Source organism: Cavia porcellus, unplaced genomic scaffold (assembly GCF_034190915.1).
Source record: "Cavia porcellus strain 051 isolate PalLab524CR breed Dunkin Hartley unplaced genomic scaffold, mCavPor4.1 scaffold_23, whole genome shotgun sequence".
Classification (NCBI taxonomy): domain Eukaryota; kingdom Metazoa; phylum Chordata; class Mammalia; order Rodentia; family Caviidae; genus Cavia; species Cavia porcellus.
Genome location: NW_026947506.1, coordinates 34,896,470 through 34,908,903, shown reverse-complemented (window position 1 = coordinate 34,908,903; position 12,434 = coordinate 34,896,470). Strand labels below are relative to the sequence as shown.

Sequence of the window (12,434 nt, the reverse complement as noted above, 5' to 3'; positions counted from 1 at the left end):
GTGCTGGAAACTTTCTCAGTGTGCTCAAAGCCATCATCTGACTCATTCCTGGGGCCCAGATTCTAGGCCCTCAAGGCAGCTTGGGCCCAGGAGGCAGCCTGGACAGTTGTGTGGTGTGGTGGTTACTTTACAGTGTCAGCTTGAGCAGGCTGGATGTGTGATCTAATGAAGTACTAATTGAGGGTTACTGAGAAGGGGTTTGGAGGTGTGTTTAATGTTTGTAATCACTTGACCTTTGGTGCATTTGAGCCTATTCATACCTATGTGTGTTCAGACCTGTCCCTTAACAAGCATGTATTGGCCTGCATCCTCTGAGTCCTGGTCTCCCTCCAGGCTGGCCTGGAGCAGCGGCTGGCCCTTGCTAGGCAGAAGGCTTCAAAGATGGAGACGCTGCTGCCTGCACAGGTGACCAGTGAGGACCAGCGAGAGGTGCTGCGGCTACTGTGCAGGGCCCATGAGCTGGAGGTGGAGAACACGGAACTGAGGGCCGACAGCTTGTGCTGCAAGACCCTGCTGTGCCAGAAGGACTTGGTGATCCAGCACTGCCACCAGCACCTGCGGCTCTGTGAGCAGCTCATCCGGGGCCAGTGGCAGTTGATGCAGGGTGAGACCAGCCTGCTGGATACTCTGGCTTATGTGTTATTGTGTAGAAAGTGGAGGCTGTACCTGGGGCTAGAAAACACCTGCAAAAGAAAAGAAAGACAGGCACACCTGTAATCCCAGCCCTCTGCAGGAGGAGCACAAGTTCAAGTCTCCCCTGGACAACTTAGCAACTTAGTGAGAATTTGTCTGAAAGGAAAAATTGAAAGAGGGATGGGGATGTCGTACCATGGTAGAGTGCCCTTTGGTCGATTACCACAAAACAAACAAACAGCACTGCATAGTCCCCAGTGGCATGGAGTAGACCTCAGTCTTTTTGCTTTCTGGCCAGGCCGGCTGTGGGCAGCTCCCTGTGTCCTCTCAGATGGCCTGTGCAGTGACAGAGCAGCTGGGCAGAAGCCTCACATCCGCAGACTGTACTGCACACCCACCAGGGCTGTGTTCTCACTCACCTGGGCGTGGTTCTATAAGGATCTCTTACATGTGTGCATGTGTGTGTGTGTGTGTGCATGTGTGTGTGTGTGTGTGCATGTGTGTGTGTGCGTGTGACAGGGAGAGAGACACAGACAGAGACAGAGAGACCTGAGTATTGAACCTAGGACTGTGACACATCCTACTCACCTCCCTATTTTTTAAAAAAGCTAATACAGATTTATGCTGAATTACTAGTTTCCCCCGGCTAGGCTTGAACTTGCAGTCCTGCCTCAGCCTCCCACAGCAGCAGGGAGCAGGGAGTGCAGTGGGCACCATAACACCCAGCTCTTTTTTTTTGATACTGGAGATTAAACTCATGACCTTGTGCTTACCAGGAAGGCACTTATGCCACAAGCTAAATCGCTGGCACAACCCAGATCCTTTTCTAGCTTTTGTTTTGACAGAATTTCAGACTTACAGGAATGTTTCAAGAATAGTACAGAGAATCCATCCAGACTCCCATGTAGTAACATTCTCACTTTCACCTTTCTCTCTTTCCTTCTTTCTTTTTTTCTTTCTCTCTCTCCTAAGCCGTGTTTTTAACCCTTAAATACATTAGGGGATATTTTCTAAAAGCAAGTGTATTTTTTTACGTGAGGACAGGATACCAACACTGATATAATACCGATTTGCTGACTGTATCTTAGCCTTGCCTGTTGTCCCCTTAATGTCCTTAAACCAAAAATCACCTAGTGTACGCAGGGTTTTATTTGTTTTGTACTGGGGCTGAACTCCAGGCCTACACTGGCCCTAGCCCTTTTCCAGCCTTTTTTCATTTTTTGAGCCTTGCTGAACTGCCCAGGCTGGGACCCAGCTTGTGAGCCTCCTGCGTTAGCTTCTCAGGGTGCTGGGATTCCATTTGTGCACCACTGTGCCTGGCTGAGAAAGGCATTAAAAATGTATAGCAGCAGTAAAGAATGGAAAGGAAAACAGATTCCCATTCTCTATAATCCACCCCCTGCCTATATGCAGTAAAGAATGGAAAGGAAAACAGATTCCCATTCTCTATAATCCACCCCCTGCCTATATGGGATCAAGTTGTGTCAGTGCTATAACCTAGGCTGTTGTTTAATTTCCTCCTTTAGTGGTTTCGCTGAGAATTATACAACATGAGGGAAATGCGAATGAAAACTGCACTGAGGGTCCACCTCGCGTCAGTCAGAAAGGCTCCCCCTGAGAACACAAAAACGCAGCATGGTGGGGGGCTGTGGGGAAAAGACGTCTGCCCCCTGCTGGTAGGAATGTAAGCTAGTGCCATCACTATGGAAATCAGCATGGAGGTTCCTCAAAAACTACAAACAGTGCTACCATTTGACCTAGCTATATTTCTCGTTGGCGTATTCCTCTCAGATTAAAGTCATCATACTCTAGAGACACCGGCATACCCATGTTTACTGTGGTACCCTAGAACTAGCCTTGGTGCCTATCAACAGATCAACAGATGAATGGGTAAGGAAAATAGCATGCCAGGCGTGGTGGTACACATCTGTAATCCAAGTGTGTGGAAGGATGAGACAGGAGGATCACCAAGAGTTCTAGGCCGTCTTGGGGCTACGAGGTGAGTTCAAATCTAGTCTGGCGTTTACAGTAAATGTTACTTTAAAAAACCAAATAAAATAAAGAAAGAACAGAAAGAACAAGATCATGTCATCTGCAGGGCAGTGGAGGGAACTGGAGATCAGTGCATTAAGTAGAACAACCCAGATCCAGAAATACAAGTACCACGTTTCCCCTAATGTGTGGAATCAAAGAGAGAAAGATGGCGTGAACTAGGAGCAGGACCGTGACCAGACAAGAGGAGGGGATAAGAAGGGGGGCGGGGTGGAGGGAGGGCAGTGGGCGTGGCTACAGTCAAACCATGTCCTATGCTTGTAAGAAGTTACCACATTCAAACTGAGTATTTTGTAAAATGAGTAATGCTTATAAAAACATTTAAAATTACGTAATTCACCATTTTGCACATTTTAAAGTGATCAACTCAGGGGCCTCACATGTCTCCCCACCACACAGCTACCTCCTCTGTCTGGTCCCACAGCACCCAGTGGCCCAGAAGCTCCGCCCCGTTCACAGTGGCTCCCCACTGTCCCCACCCCAGGCTCTGGAAGCCCCCAGCCCTCATTCTGTCTCTTGCATTTACCTGTCCTGGACACTTTACAGAAATGGAGCCGTTGAACGCGTGATGTTTTGCGCTTGACTTCTTTCCCTTAGTTAAATATTTTTAGACTCTTTCATGTCGCAGCTGGTGTGGGAACCTCATTCCTTTTCGAGGCTGAGTTGCCCTGCACTATGTGGATAGGCCATCTTGCTTCTCTGTTGTCTGTTCAGGTGCTTCTGGGTGTTTTTATCTTTTGGTGATTCTGAATAATGTTGCTAAGAACATTTGCTTACAATTCTTTTTTTTTTTTTTTTTTTTCCAGACAGAGTCTTTGCTACGCAGTTCAGGCTGGCCTTGAACTCACTAGGTAGCCCAGGTAGTGATCCTCCTGCCTCAGCCTCCCAAGTGTTGCTGGGATTATAAAAAATTTGCCTGGCAAGTCTTCTTAAAAACTTGTTTTCAGTTCTTTTGGAGTTTAAGAAGTGGTCCTTTAACTTTTAATTAAATTTTATTTGCCCATTATTAGAATCACCAATGATATTTTATGATTCAAAGGCAATATGTGAACAATAGACAAATCTTAAGCCTGGGTTGTATATAGCTTAGTAGCAGACCACTTGCCCAGCAAGTGTGAGGCCCTGGGTTCAAACGCCAGTATTGACAAAATGTTTTAAAAATCAAAACAGATGAAAAAATAGGACAACACGTCAGAAAAGCCTCCTCTATGAGGCAGGAGTTCTTGCCTTCTCAAAGCAGTGGTGCTGCTTTTTAACAAGTGGTGGCCGCTTGCCTGGCTTTGTGTGTGGGAGGGTGTCCTGACCCCGCTCTAACCCCTGCTTCCCTGGCTCCTCAGACAGTGGCGTCCAGGTGCCAGAGGCCCTGGAGAGGCAGTACCGTCTATACTTCCGGGAGCTGGGGGAGGGCACGCTGGACCGCTTGCTGCTGCTGCACTCCAGGATGGCCAGCTCGCTGCAGGTGAGTCTAACCCCCTGCACACCAGTGTGCAGATATGAGGTACGATCAAAGCATACAGTGAGTTTAAATTAAAATTTAAGAAAAGTTATTATAGTATGAGACACACAACCATTAATTCCCCTCAAAATACTTCCTCTCTTTCTTTTATTTATTATCTTTTGTTTTGTTTGATAGACAGAGTCTCCCTGGATAGCTCAGGCTGGTCTTGAGCTCTCTGAGATCCTCTTGCCTCAGCCTCCCAAGCGCTGGGTTTATAGGCATGCGCCACCTTACCCAGATCCCCCGTCTTCAAACAGACTTTTCCCTTGTTCTCGCCACTTTCAGAAGCAGTTCTGGAAGTCTTCTTTCAGAATATCTTTTCATGGCTGCCTCTATGTCCCAAGTTGGTTCAAAACATTTATGGTAATTTCTGTCAAAAGCATGATAGCTCATCCTTGTCACTTTATTCCTACACCATGCAACTTCCTGCTCTTCTCCTAAGTCAACATGACCAGGAAAGGAAGCATCTGACTCAGTGCAGGACACGGAGGCAGCCCCCACAATACCCACAAGAAAGGAACTGCTTCAAAAAGTTGCAACTCTGACGGGTAAGAGTGTTCAGAGTGAAGGAGGGTATTTTTGAGCGTGATTAATGGCAATGTGTCTTTTAATGTGGTGAATCTTTTGATAATTAAACCTTCAGTGTATTTTTCAATCACCCCCTATATCTCTTTTGAGAGCCTCCTTTCCATTCTTTGGGATAGAGACCAGAAGTGAAATTGCTGGCTTGTACAGTAGTTTTGTGTCTAGGCTTTCGAGGACCTGCAGACTTCCAGGCTCTGACTATAAGGTGTCCCTCTGTGCCCCACGTCTGCCCAAGGATCAGGCCATGTGATGGTCCCTGGAGGCCCCCTGGGCACAGCACTTCCCTCTGTCTCCGTGGCAGGGGCTCCAGTGAGGGAGCGGCCTCGCTGGCCTCCCTACTGCATGGTGGTGCCAGGGAGGGCGGTGACCTGCCCATGACCCGTCAGAGACCCTCTCCTTGGTGACATCTTACCTCTGCCCTGCTGGCCTTGCTGGCCTTGTCTGTCTGCTCCCAGGATGCTTCTGTTGTGAACACATCACCTCTGCAGGAGGCCAGCCAAGCCCAGCACGAGGACAGGAAAAGTCTCCCTTGTGGCCTCCAATCTGAGCTGCTCCCGCTGCTTTTGGAGAGAGATAGGTAAGCTAGGCGGGGCTGGGTTGGGGACCAAGGACCTCCCAGAACCTTCCTCTTTGGTGAAGTGAGTCTAACATCCCCTTCCTGCATGGTTATTTTAGGAATAACATGAGCTGGGCACAGGGGCACATGACTGTAATCCCAGCAAGCAAGAGGATTACTGTGAGTTCAAGGCCAACCTGAACTACCAATAAGATCCTGTCTCAAACAAAAAGCACTAGGGAGGTAGCTCAGTGTGAACGTCCTGAGTTCGATCCCCAGTGCTTCCCTCCAACAAAATCTTCCCTGGCGGTGGTGATGCATGCCTGTAATCCCAGCTACTCAGGAGGATCTGTGCTGTGGGGAAGAGTGACAAGAGACAGGAGGGCAGGGGAAGATCAGAGGGACCTTGCTTTTGATGCCTTCAGTAGGAGTCTCATTTTCTGGGTGCCAACACATGTCCTGTGTACAGTGCATGTCTGTGTCCATGTGTCATGTGTCATGTACACACACGTGCATGTGAACAAGTGCCCCTGCTCTGGTCTGGGCTGGATGCCTCTTCGTCACTGACATCCCACGTATTGGTTACACTGTGGGCTCTGCCCTGAGAACACAGTGTTCAGAAGGGACTGCAGGACCACTGGGTCAGTCCAGCCCTACCTCTCTCCCTGGAAGGAGGCCATCTTGGCCTCCCTGTCCAGAGCTGGGCCTGCAGCCACAGCCTGGATGTGGTCAGACCCCGGGTTGAGCTCCCTCCAGCTGTGCGTGGGGCACAGGGACACTGTGTCTGCAGCTGAGGGGCCAGCGTGTATGGAGTCAGCCTCTGGTCCTGCATTACACTGTGTGAGTGTGTTGCTAGCTCAGTCTCCAGCCCACTCTGGTTCTAACCTGGATCTCTCCAGGGGCCACCAGGAGTTACCTCACCAATATAACAAGGAGATTGCAGGGCACTTGCCCTGAGGCTGGTAGCCTTCTGGTCTGTGGAGGGCTCTTCCTGCTCATACTCTAGCCCTCTTGGTATGTGGACCACAGCACTCAGGGGCTGTGCTTACATCCCTTACCCACTGGGCTCATGACCCCACTAATGGAGAGGTGGGGCAGGGCCTCCTCGACCAGGGACCCTTGGCTCTCAGCACTGGCCTGGCCATGATAGAGGATCAGCAACATGACTGAGGCCACTGCCCTGCCCCAAAGTGGGGTACAACCTTTGTGGCTGGGGTGGTACAGAAGTCCAGATTCAGGCTTTGATCAAAGGTGCCAAGCCCTGATAGTATCCCTGCTGGGCACTCTGCTTCATCTGCAGTGATGGTAACAAGTCATCGAAAGCCACGCCATCCAGAAAGCTGGGCCGGCAGGATTCTCTCCTCCCTCCACCACAGCTTCGCACCCTGCTGACTCCTCCCCTGCTTGAGGTTGGTATGCCTGTCCTGTCCCAGGGGGCCTCACACCCCACCTGTCAGAGCTGCATGCATGGGTGGGCAAGGGCTTCCAGAAGGAGGGCTGTCCCAGAGGCCCCACAATGGTAGCGGCCACCAGCACGCGGTGAGTATTTTATTTGAAAGGAGCAGGTGAGTGCATGAGTTAAAAGCCCCTCGTAGGTTCCAGTGGCCTCCTCCTGACCTTCTCCTCTCCCAGGTGTGAGCACTTTGAGGCTCAGCACATAGATGGACCTGGACTCAAATCCTGATGCTAACCCTTGCTGTGTTGTGACAGTGGGCAACTTACCTCACACCTCTGAGTCTATTTCTTCACCATAAATTGAGGGATCCTGGAGCCTCAGCATGGTGCCAAACCAAAAAAAAAACCAAACTGGTTCAGTAGCCTAAAGGAGAAATGCTGTTCATTCTTCTGTACTTCTCTTGAAGAACATCAGCTGGCTCACTGCTTGTCCCAACAAACTCAGTGACACCCCCACAGTGCTCTGCTGCTGAGCAACCTCCCCAACCCCCCGTGATGTCCCCTTTTTGACTTCCCTGTCACTCAAAGCCTTGAGTCCGCTGCTTTACCTGCACTGGAATTTTGTGTCTCACACTCTACTCCCATGAGGTGTGTGTCCATCTGTCCTCCTCCACCAAGCACACAGTCTTCCTTTCCATGGGGACCAGGGTGGGACAGGTCCTTTAGGGAAGCAGGATGACAAATGGGTGGGCTTGGGGAAGGAAGAGGCCAGGGGTACCCCTGAACTGGTCACTGGTCCTGTCCTGTGAACTATCATAAGGAAACCCACAGGCCATGCTGGGCATAGCCCATGGAGAAGCACTTGCCTGGTGTGTGTGAGGCTGTGGGTTTGAGTCGTGGCAACATTTTTTAAAAGAAAGAAGCTGTTAGTACTCTTCTCGCTTCCTCAGGATAAATGAGCAGGCTGTAGACTTTCCAGCTGCTGACCACCAGCAAGGAAGCCCCTTGCACAGGTAGCTATGGGGCAACTCTGCCATGCACAGGACCGGGGACTCTGGTCAGGAGAAGCTTTGGCCCAGGGATGACCCTGGGTGTCTTGACCCTGGTCTCAAGTCACTGTCTCTGAGTCTGTTCCAGACAACAGAGATTCTCTGGCAACACAGTGATAGCCAGTGACCACTAACCTTCCCCTTTGGTGCTGATTCCCAGCGGAAGCCAAGCACCCTGACCATGAAGAGCCTCATCTCCAAGCTGAGCCCCTCAGCTGGTTTGGAGTTGGGTACACCCTGGCTGATCAGGGAGGCTGGCAGCCCAGCCCTGAGTGCCCAGGCCCTAAAGGAGATGGCCCTGGGTACCAAGAGCATTGCCCGCATTGCAGCCAGCCGGCACTCCAAAGCACAGGACAGGGAGAGCAGTAGCAGCCGCTCTTCCCGCCACCTCCTGGAGGAGGCAGCTCTGGACTCCAGAGACCCAAAGCCCAGTGCTACCCCAAACCCCAGCCCTGCAGAGAAGAGGTGGCTGCCTGCCAGCCCCAGCAGGGACCGCTCCATGGAAAGGAAGGCTACGAGGAAACCGTCGCCCTCAGTCACCCGCAGCATGCAATTGGTAGGTGGCCGTCAGCACAGCACCTCTTGCCTGGTTGCTGGAGTGGAGCCAGGTGGGGTGGGCAGGCTGGGGGCCTCCACCAGGTCTGCTTCTCAGGCTTCTCAGGCTCCACGCAGTTAGAATCCCCATGCAGTACTGTAAGATGTTTGCTTCTCCCCTAATATGATGTTGTAAATATTCATGTGGTTTTGTTTCTTTTGGTGCTGAGAATGGAACTTAGGGCCCTACATGCTAGGTAAGCACTCTTCCACTAAGCTGCCTTCCAGCCCAGTATTTAGTTTACATTTAGTTCTTTGCAGCACTGGGAATTGAACTCAGGGTCTGCATTGTGCAATATCCCCATCCCTTTTCAGTTTTTGAGACAGGTCTCAGTAAGTTGTCCAGGCTGGGCTTGAACTTGCAATCCTCTTGCCTCAGCTTCTCAGAGTCCAGGGATTACAGATTTTTGCAGTTATACCCAGCCAGTATTTGGGGTTTGGGGTTTGTTTGTTTTTATTTTTGTTTTTTGTCTTTTTGAGACAAGGTCTCAATATTCAATTCAGGCTGGCTTTGGGCTCACTTTGTAGCCCAGGGTTATCTCAAATTTGCAATGATTATCTTGCCTTAGCCTCCCCAGTGCTAGGATTACAGGAATGCACCACCACCCCTGGCTCAGTGTTTGTATTTTTAACTTAAGGAAAAACACATTACTTGATTCCAGAACCTAGTAAATAACCAGTGAGAGCTGGGTTGTTAGGTGCTGATCCCACCATCTCTCTTTCCCTTGCCGAGCCCAGTACAGGGCCTACCGCCCAGGCCCCCATTCTCATCTCAGAGAGAGATGACTCTCCAGACCAATGACTGCAGACGGCTGCAGACTCTGGCCACCTTGAGGATTTCTGTTTCCCTTTCAGTGGCCACGCAGGAGCCTCAATTTTTTTACTTGACCAACACCCTGTAGGATCATAGTCTCCTCTTTGAATTGCTTGCTTGGGATACTGCATGATGTGACCCACAGCAAGGCTCAGCGTTGAGAGCCTGCCTAGCATGTCCGCAAACACACCTGAGAGGGCGGGACTGAGGAGCAGGGTGTGGACCTGTCTGTGGGTGCCAGGGCTCCCAGGGAATTGGCCTCCCTTGGCAGGGTTCCTTCTCCCTGCTCCCCTGGTGAATGAGCAAGTGGGTGCAAGGCCAGTAGCTAGAGTGTGGCAGGGTGTGGTCCTGCTTCTGCCAACCAGAGCCCCGTAGGGTGGGGCATGGGGTGCCCACGGGCTCAGGAATGGAAGGAGCCGCTGCCTTGTTCAGCAGGACTGAGAGGAGGCAGCAGCAAGGGCTGCAGGGCGGCCTGTGGTCAGTGCTCTCCTGAGAGACAGAACTGCGTGGTTTTCTCTGGTGTGAGAAACCGCAAGAATGAATAAGGACCAAAATTTGTAATGGAGACTGAGAATGAGGAGAAAAGGTTCAAATGGGCGGGACGAGGGGGAAAAGAAGGAAGGGACAAGGGAAAAAGAGAATAGAGGAGAAAAAACGGAAGCAAAGGTTGTGTAGATGCGGAGGGGATGAGGGCTGAAGGGAGGGGAGGGGAATGGGAAAAGAAGAAGCAAGATACGTCACGTACAGGTATAAACTCCCTGTAATGAATGTGATCACTATGCATATCTAAAAATGTAACAAAAACAAAAACCCTCTGTGTCCATATAGACACACAGAGAGAAAGAGAGACATCAGTCACCAGGAAGTGGCTCATGGAGTCCAGCAGGTCCCCAGATCCAAGGCTGAGGCAGCAGCTGGAGACCCAGGAGAGGCGAGGTTTTAGTTCAAGGCAGAAGAAGCCCGGGGTTCAGCTGGAAGGCCAGCAGGCAGGAGGGTTCTGTCCTGTTTGAGGGAAAGCCTGCCTTGCTGTTGTGTTCAGACTTTCACCTGATTGGATGAGGCCCACCCACATGATGGAGGGTGTCTGCTGTTTAACTTTATGCTCATCCCAAAACACTGCCCAGACAAACCCAGAACACTGGTTAGCCAGGTCCCTGGGTTCACTGTGGCCCAGTGGATTTACGCACCATTAACCATCACACTGGGGTTCGATGGGAGTTCCTTCCATTAGGTGGATTTGAGGGGAGGAGGGAATCACAGCCAGAGTGTCATTCATTTACTCATCCCTGGGAACTGGAGAGAGGGCCGGCAGGAACTCATCCACTCACCCGGAACACACCGAGCCCTTCTTCAGAGCGTGACCTTAACCTTTCACTCCTCTCGCATGCCTGCTCACACCTGCCCGGCTGTGTGCTCTCCCCGCAGGTGATGGAGAAACCTCCCCTCTCTGTGGAGCATTTGGCTGGGAGTCAGCTGCCCCTTGGACACTTCCAGCCATCAAAGTCACCAGGAAAGAGCTTTCTCCCAGCTGTTCCTGTGGCCTCCAAGATAAAACCCACCCTCGGTTTCCACACAGGTCTGGGACTGGGGAAAGAAGCCAGCATGTTCTTTTCTCTTTTTTCCCCTGGGTACCGGCAGTTGAACTCAGGGCCTCACTCTTGCCAGTCAGGCCCTGTGCTGCTGAGCTCCATCCCTGACCCCCATGTTCTTTGCTGTGTCTTTTTTTTTTAAATTGAATCCAGGGCCTTTGCACTGAGCTACACCTCATTCCTCTTTATTTTTATTTTGAGACAGGGGTTGCTAAGTCACAAAGTTGCCAGGGCTGGGCTCAAACTTGCAACTCTTCTGCCTCAGCTTCCCAGAGTTCTGGGATTATGGGTGTCCAACACTTGAACACAGCATTGCTCCTTCTTTTGATTGTGAATTTGAAACATGTTGTAGTCTAGGCCAGTGGTGGCAAAGCTATGGCATGCGTGCCACCATGGGGCTGTTTATATCAGTGAACACTCTGAAAGGTTTGCCATCATTGATCCGGGTGGTTATCACCTGTCTGTGCCTTTCTGTGACTGACCTCAGGTCTTCTTAGCGCAGTAAGTTAGCTGAGGCTGCTGGCATCGTGAAGAAGGGCGCTTGAGGGGCACCCAGCTTTGCTGCTGGTTTGCTGGGAGTGACAATGGAGCTCAGGCTGGTGACTGATGTCCTGCCCGGAGTCAGCTACCTCAGTACAGACCACACTCCCTGCCCTGAGGGTGTGTTCAGGGCAGGTCTGAACGGTGACCCCTTAGGTATGAGTAATACAAAAAGAGAACCGGGCATGGTGGTCCAAGCTGGTAACTGTAGCACCCTGAGAGGCTGAGGCAGAAGGACTGCAAGTTTGAACCCAGCCTAGACAGCTTAGTGCCTGGGTAAGTTCCTGTCTCTAAATAAATAAATATTAAAAAAAAAAAAAAAAAACCAGGGCTGGGGATGTAACTCAGTGCAAACGCCCCAGGTTCAATCCCCAGTATCACAAAAAGAAGAAAAAAGTGAATGTTAAGGCTCCTCCTCCATGGAAGTTACTAATATACTCACAGACAACTTTGACCTTGGCTTCATTTCCAATGTGCACAATGTATCTGAAGGGTGTTGTATTATGGAAGTTACTAATATACTCACAGACAACTTTGACCTTGGCTTCATTTCCAGTGTGCACAATGTATCTGAAGGGTGTTGTATGCACTGAGTTTGTTTCTTTATAACTGAGTACTGTCCTGTGGTGTGGTTGTGCCATAGTTTACTCCTTCACTGGGTGCTGACATTTGGGTTGTCTCCAGTTAGGGAAATTGAGCAATCCAGCTTTTTATAGGAATATAAATTTCATTTCCTTAACTCAAGACCTTGAAGTGAGCCTGCTGGGTTGTCAGGAACGTTTCTAAGAATCAGTCGATATTTCCAGATGGACTGCACTCTTCTGCATCCCTACCAGCAACATAAGAGAGGCAGCTCCCTGGGCTTTTGATGTCAGATTGAAAGTTATTCTAACCATTAAAGTAGATAGTAATATGGAAAATGGTTTATTACTATATGGTGGCACACACCTATAGCCCCAGCACTCTGGGAAGCTGAAGCAGGAGGATCAGAAGTATAAGCCAAATTTGGGCAACTTAGCAAGATCCTGTTTTAAAACAAAAGGAAGATGCAGCTCAATGTTAAGGGTATGTGTTCAGTTCCCAGTAATGCACACAACGTAAGTTGTATGTGATGTGTTTTACCACAATT

The 12,434-nt window shown here is 50.2% G+C and overlaps 1 protein-coding gene across 1 annotated transcript in view; it reads left to right on the top strand.

The window, feature by feature from the left end:
- Positions 1-12,089, top strand: part of LOC100722076 (kinesin-like protein KIF19) — a 35,341-nt gene extending 23,252 nt beyond the window's left edge. Inside the window, 7 exon segments of the mRNA XM_063233606.1 lie at positions 334-604; positions 4,023-4,144; positions 5,224-5,345; positions 6,625-6,733; positions 7,929-8,136; positions 8,173-8,324; positions 10,602-12,089. Of these exon segments, the coding sequence (XP_063089676.1) occupies positions 334-604; positions 4,023-4,144; positions 5,224-5,345; positions 6,625-6,733; positions 7,929-8,136; positions 8,173-8,324; positions 10,602-10,907 (1,290 nt within the window). The 3' untranslated portion in view covers positions 10,908-12,089.
- Positions 12,090-12,434: the final 345 nt, after the last annotated feature.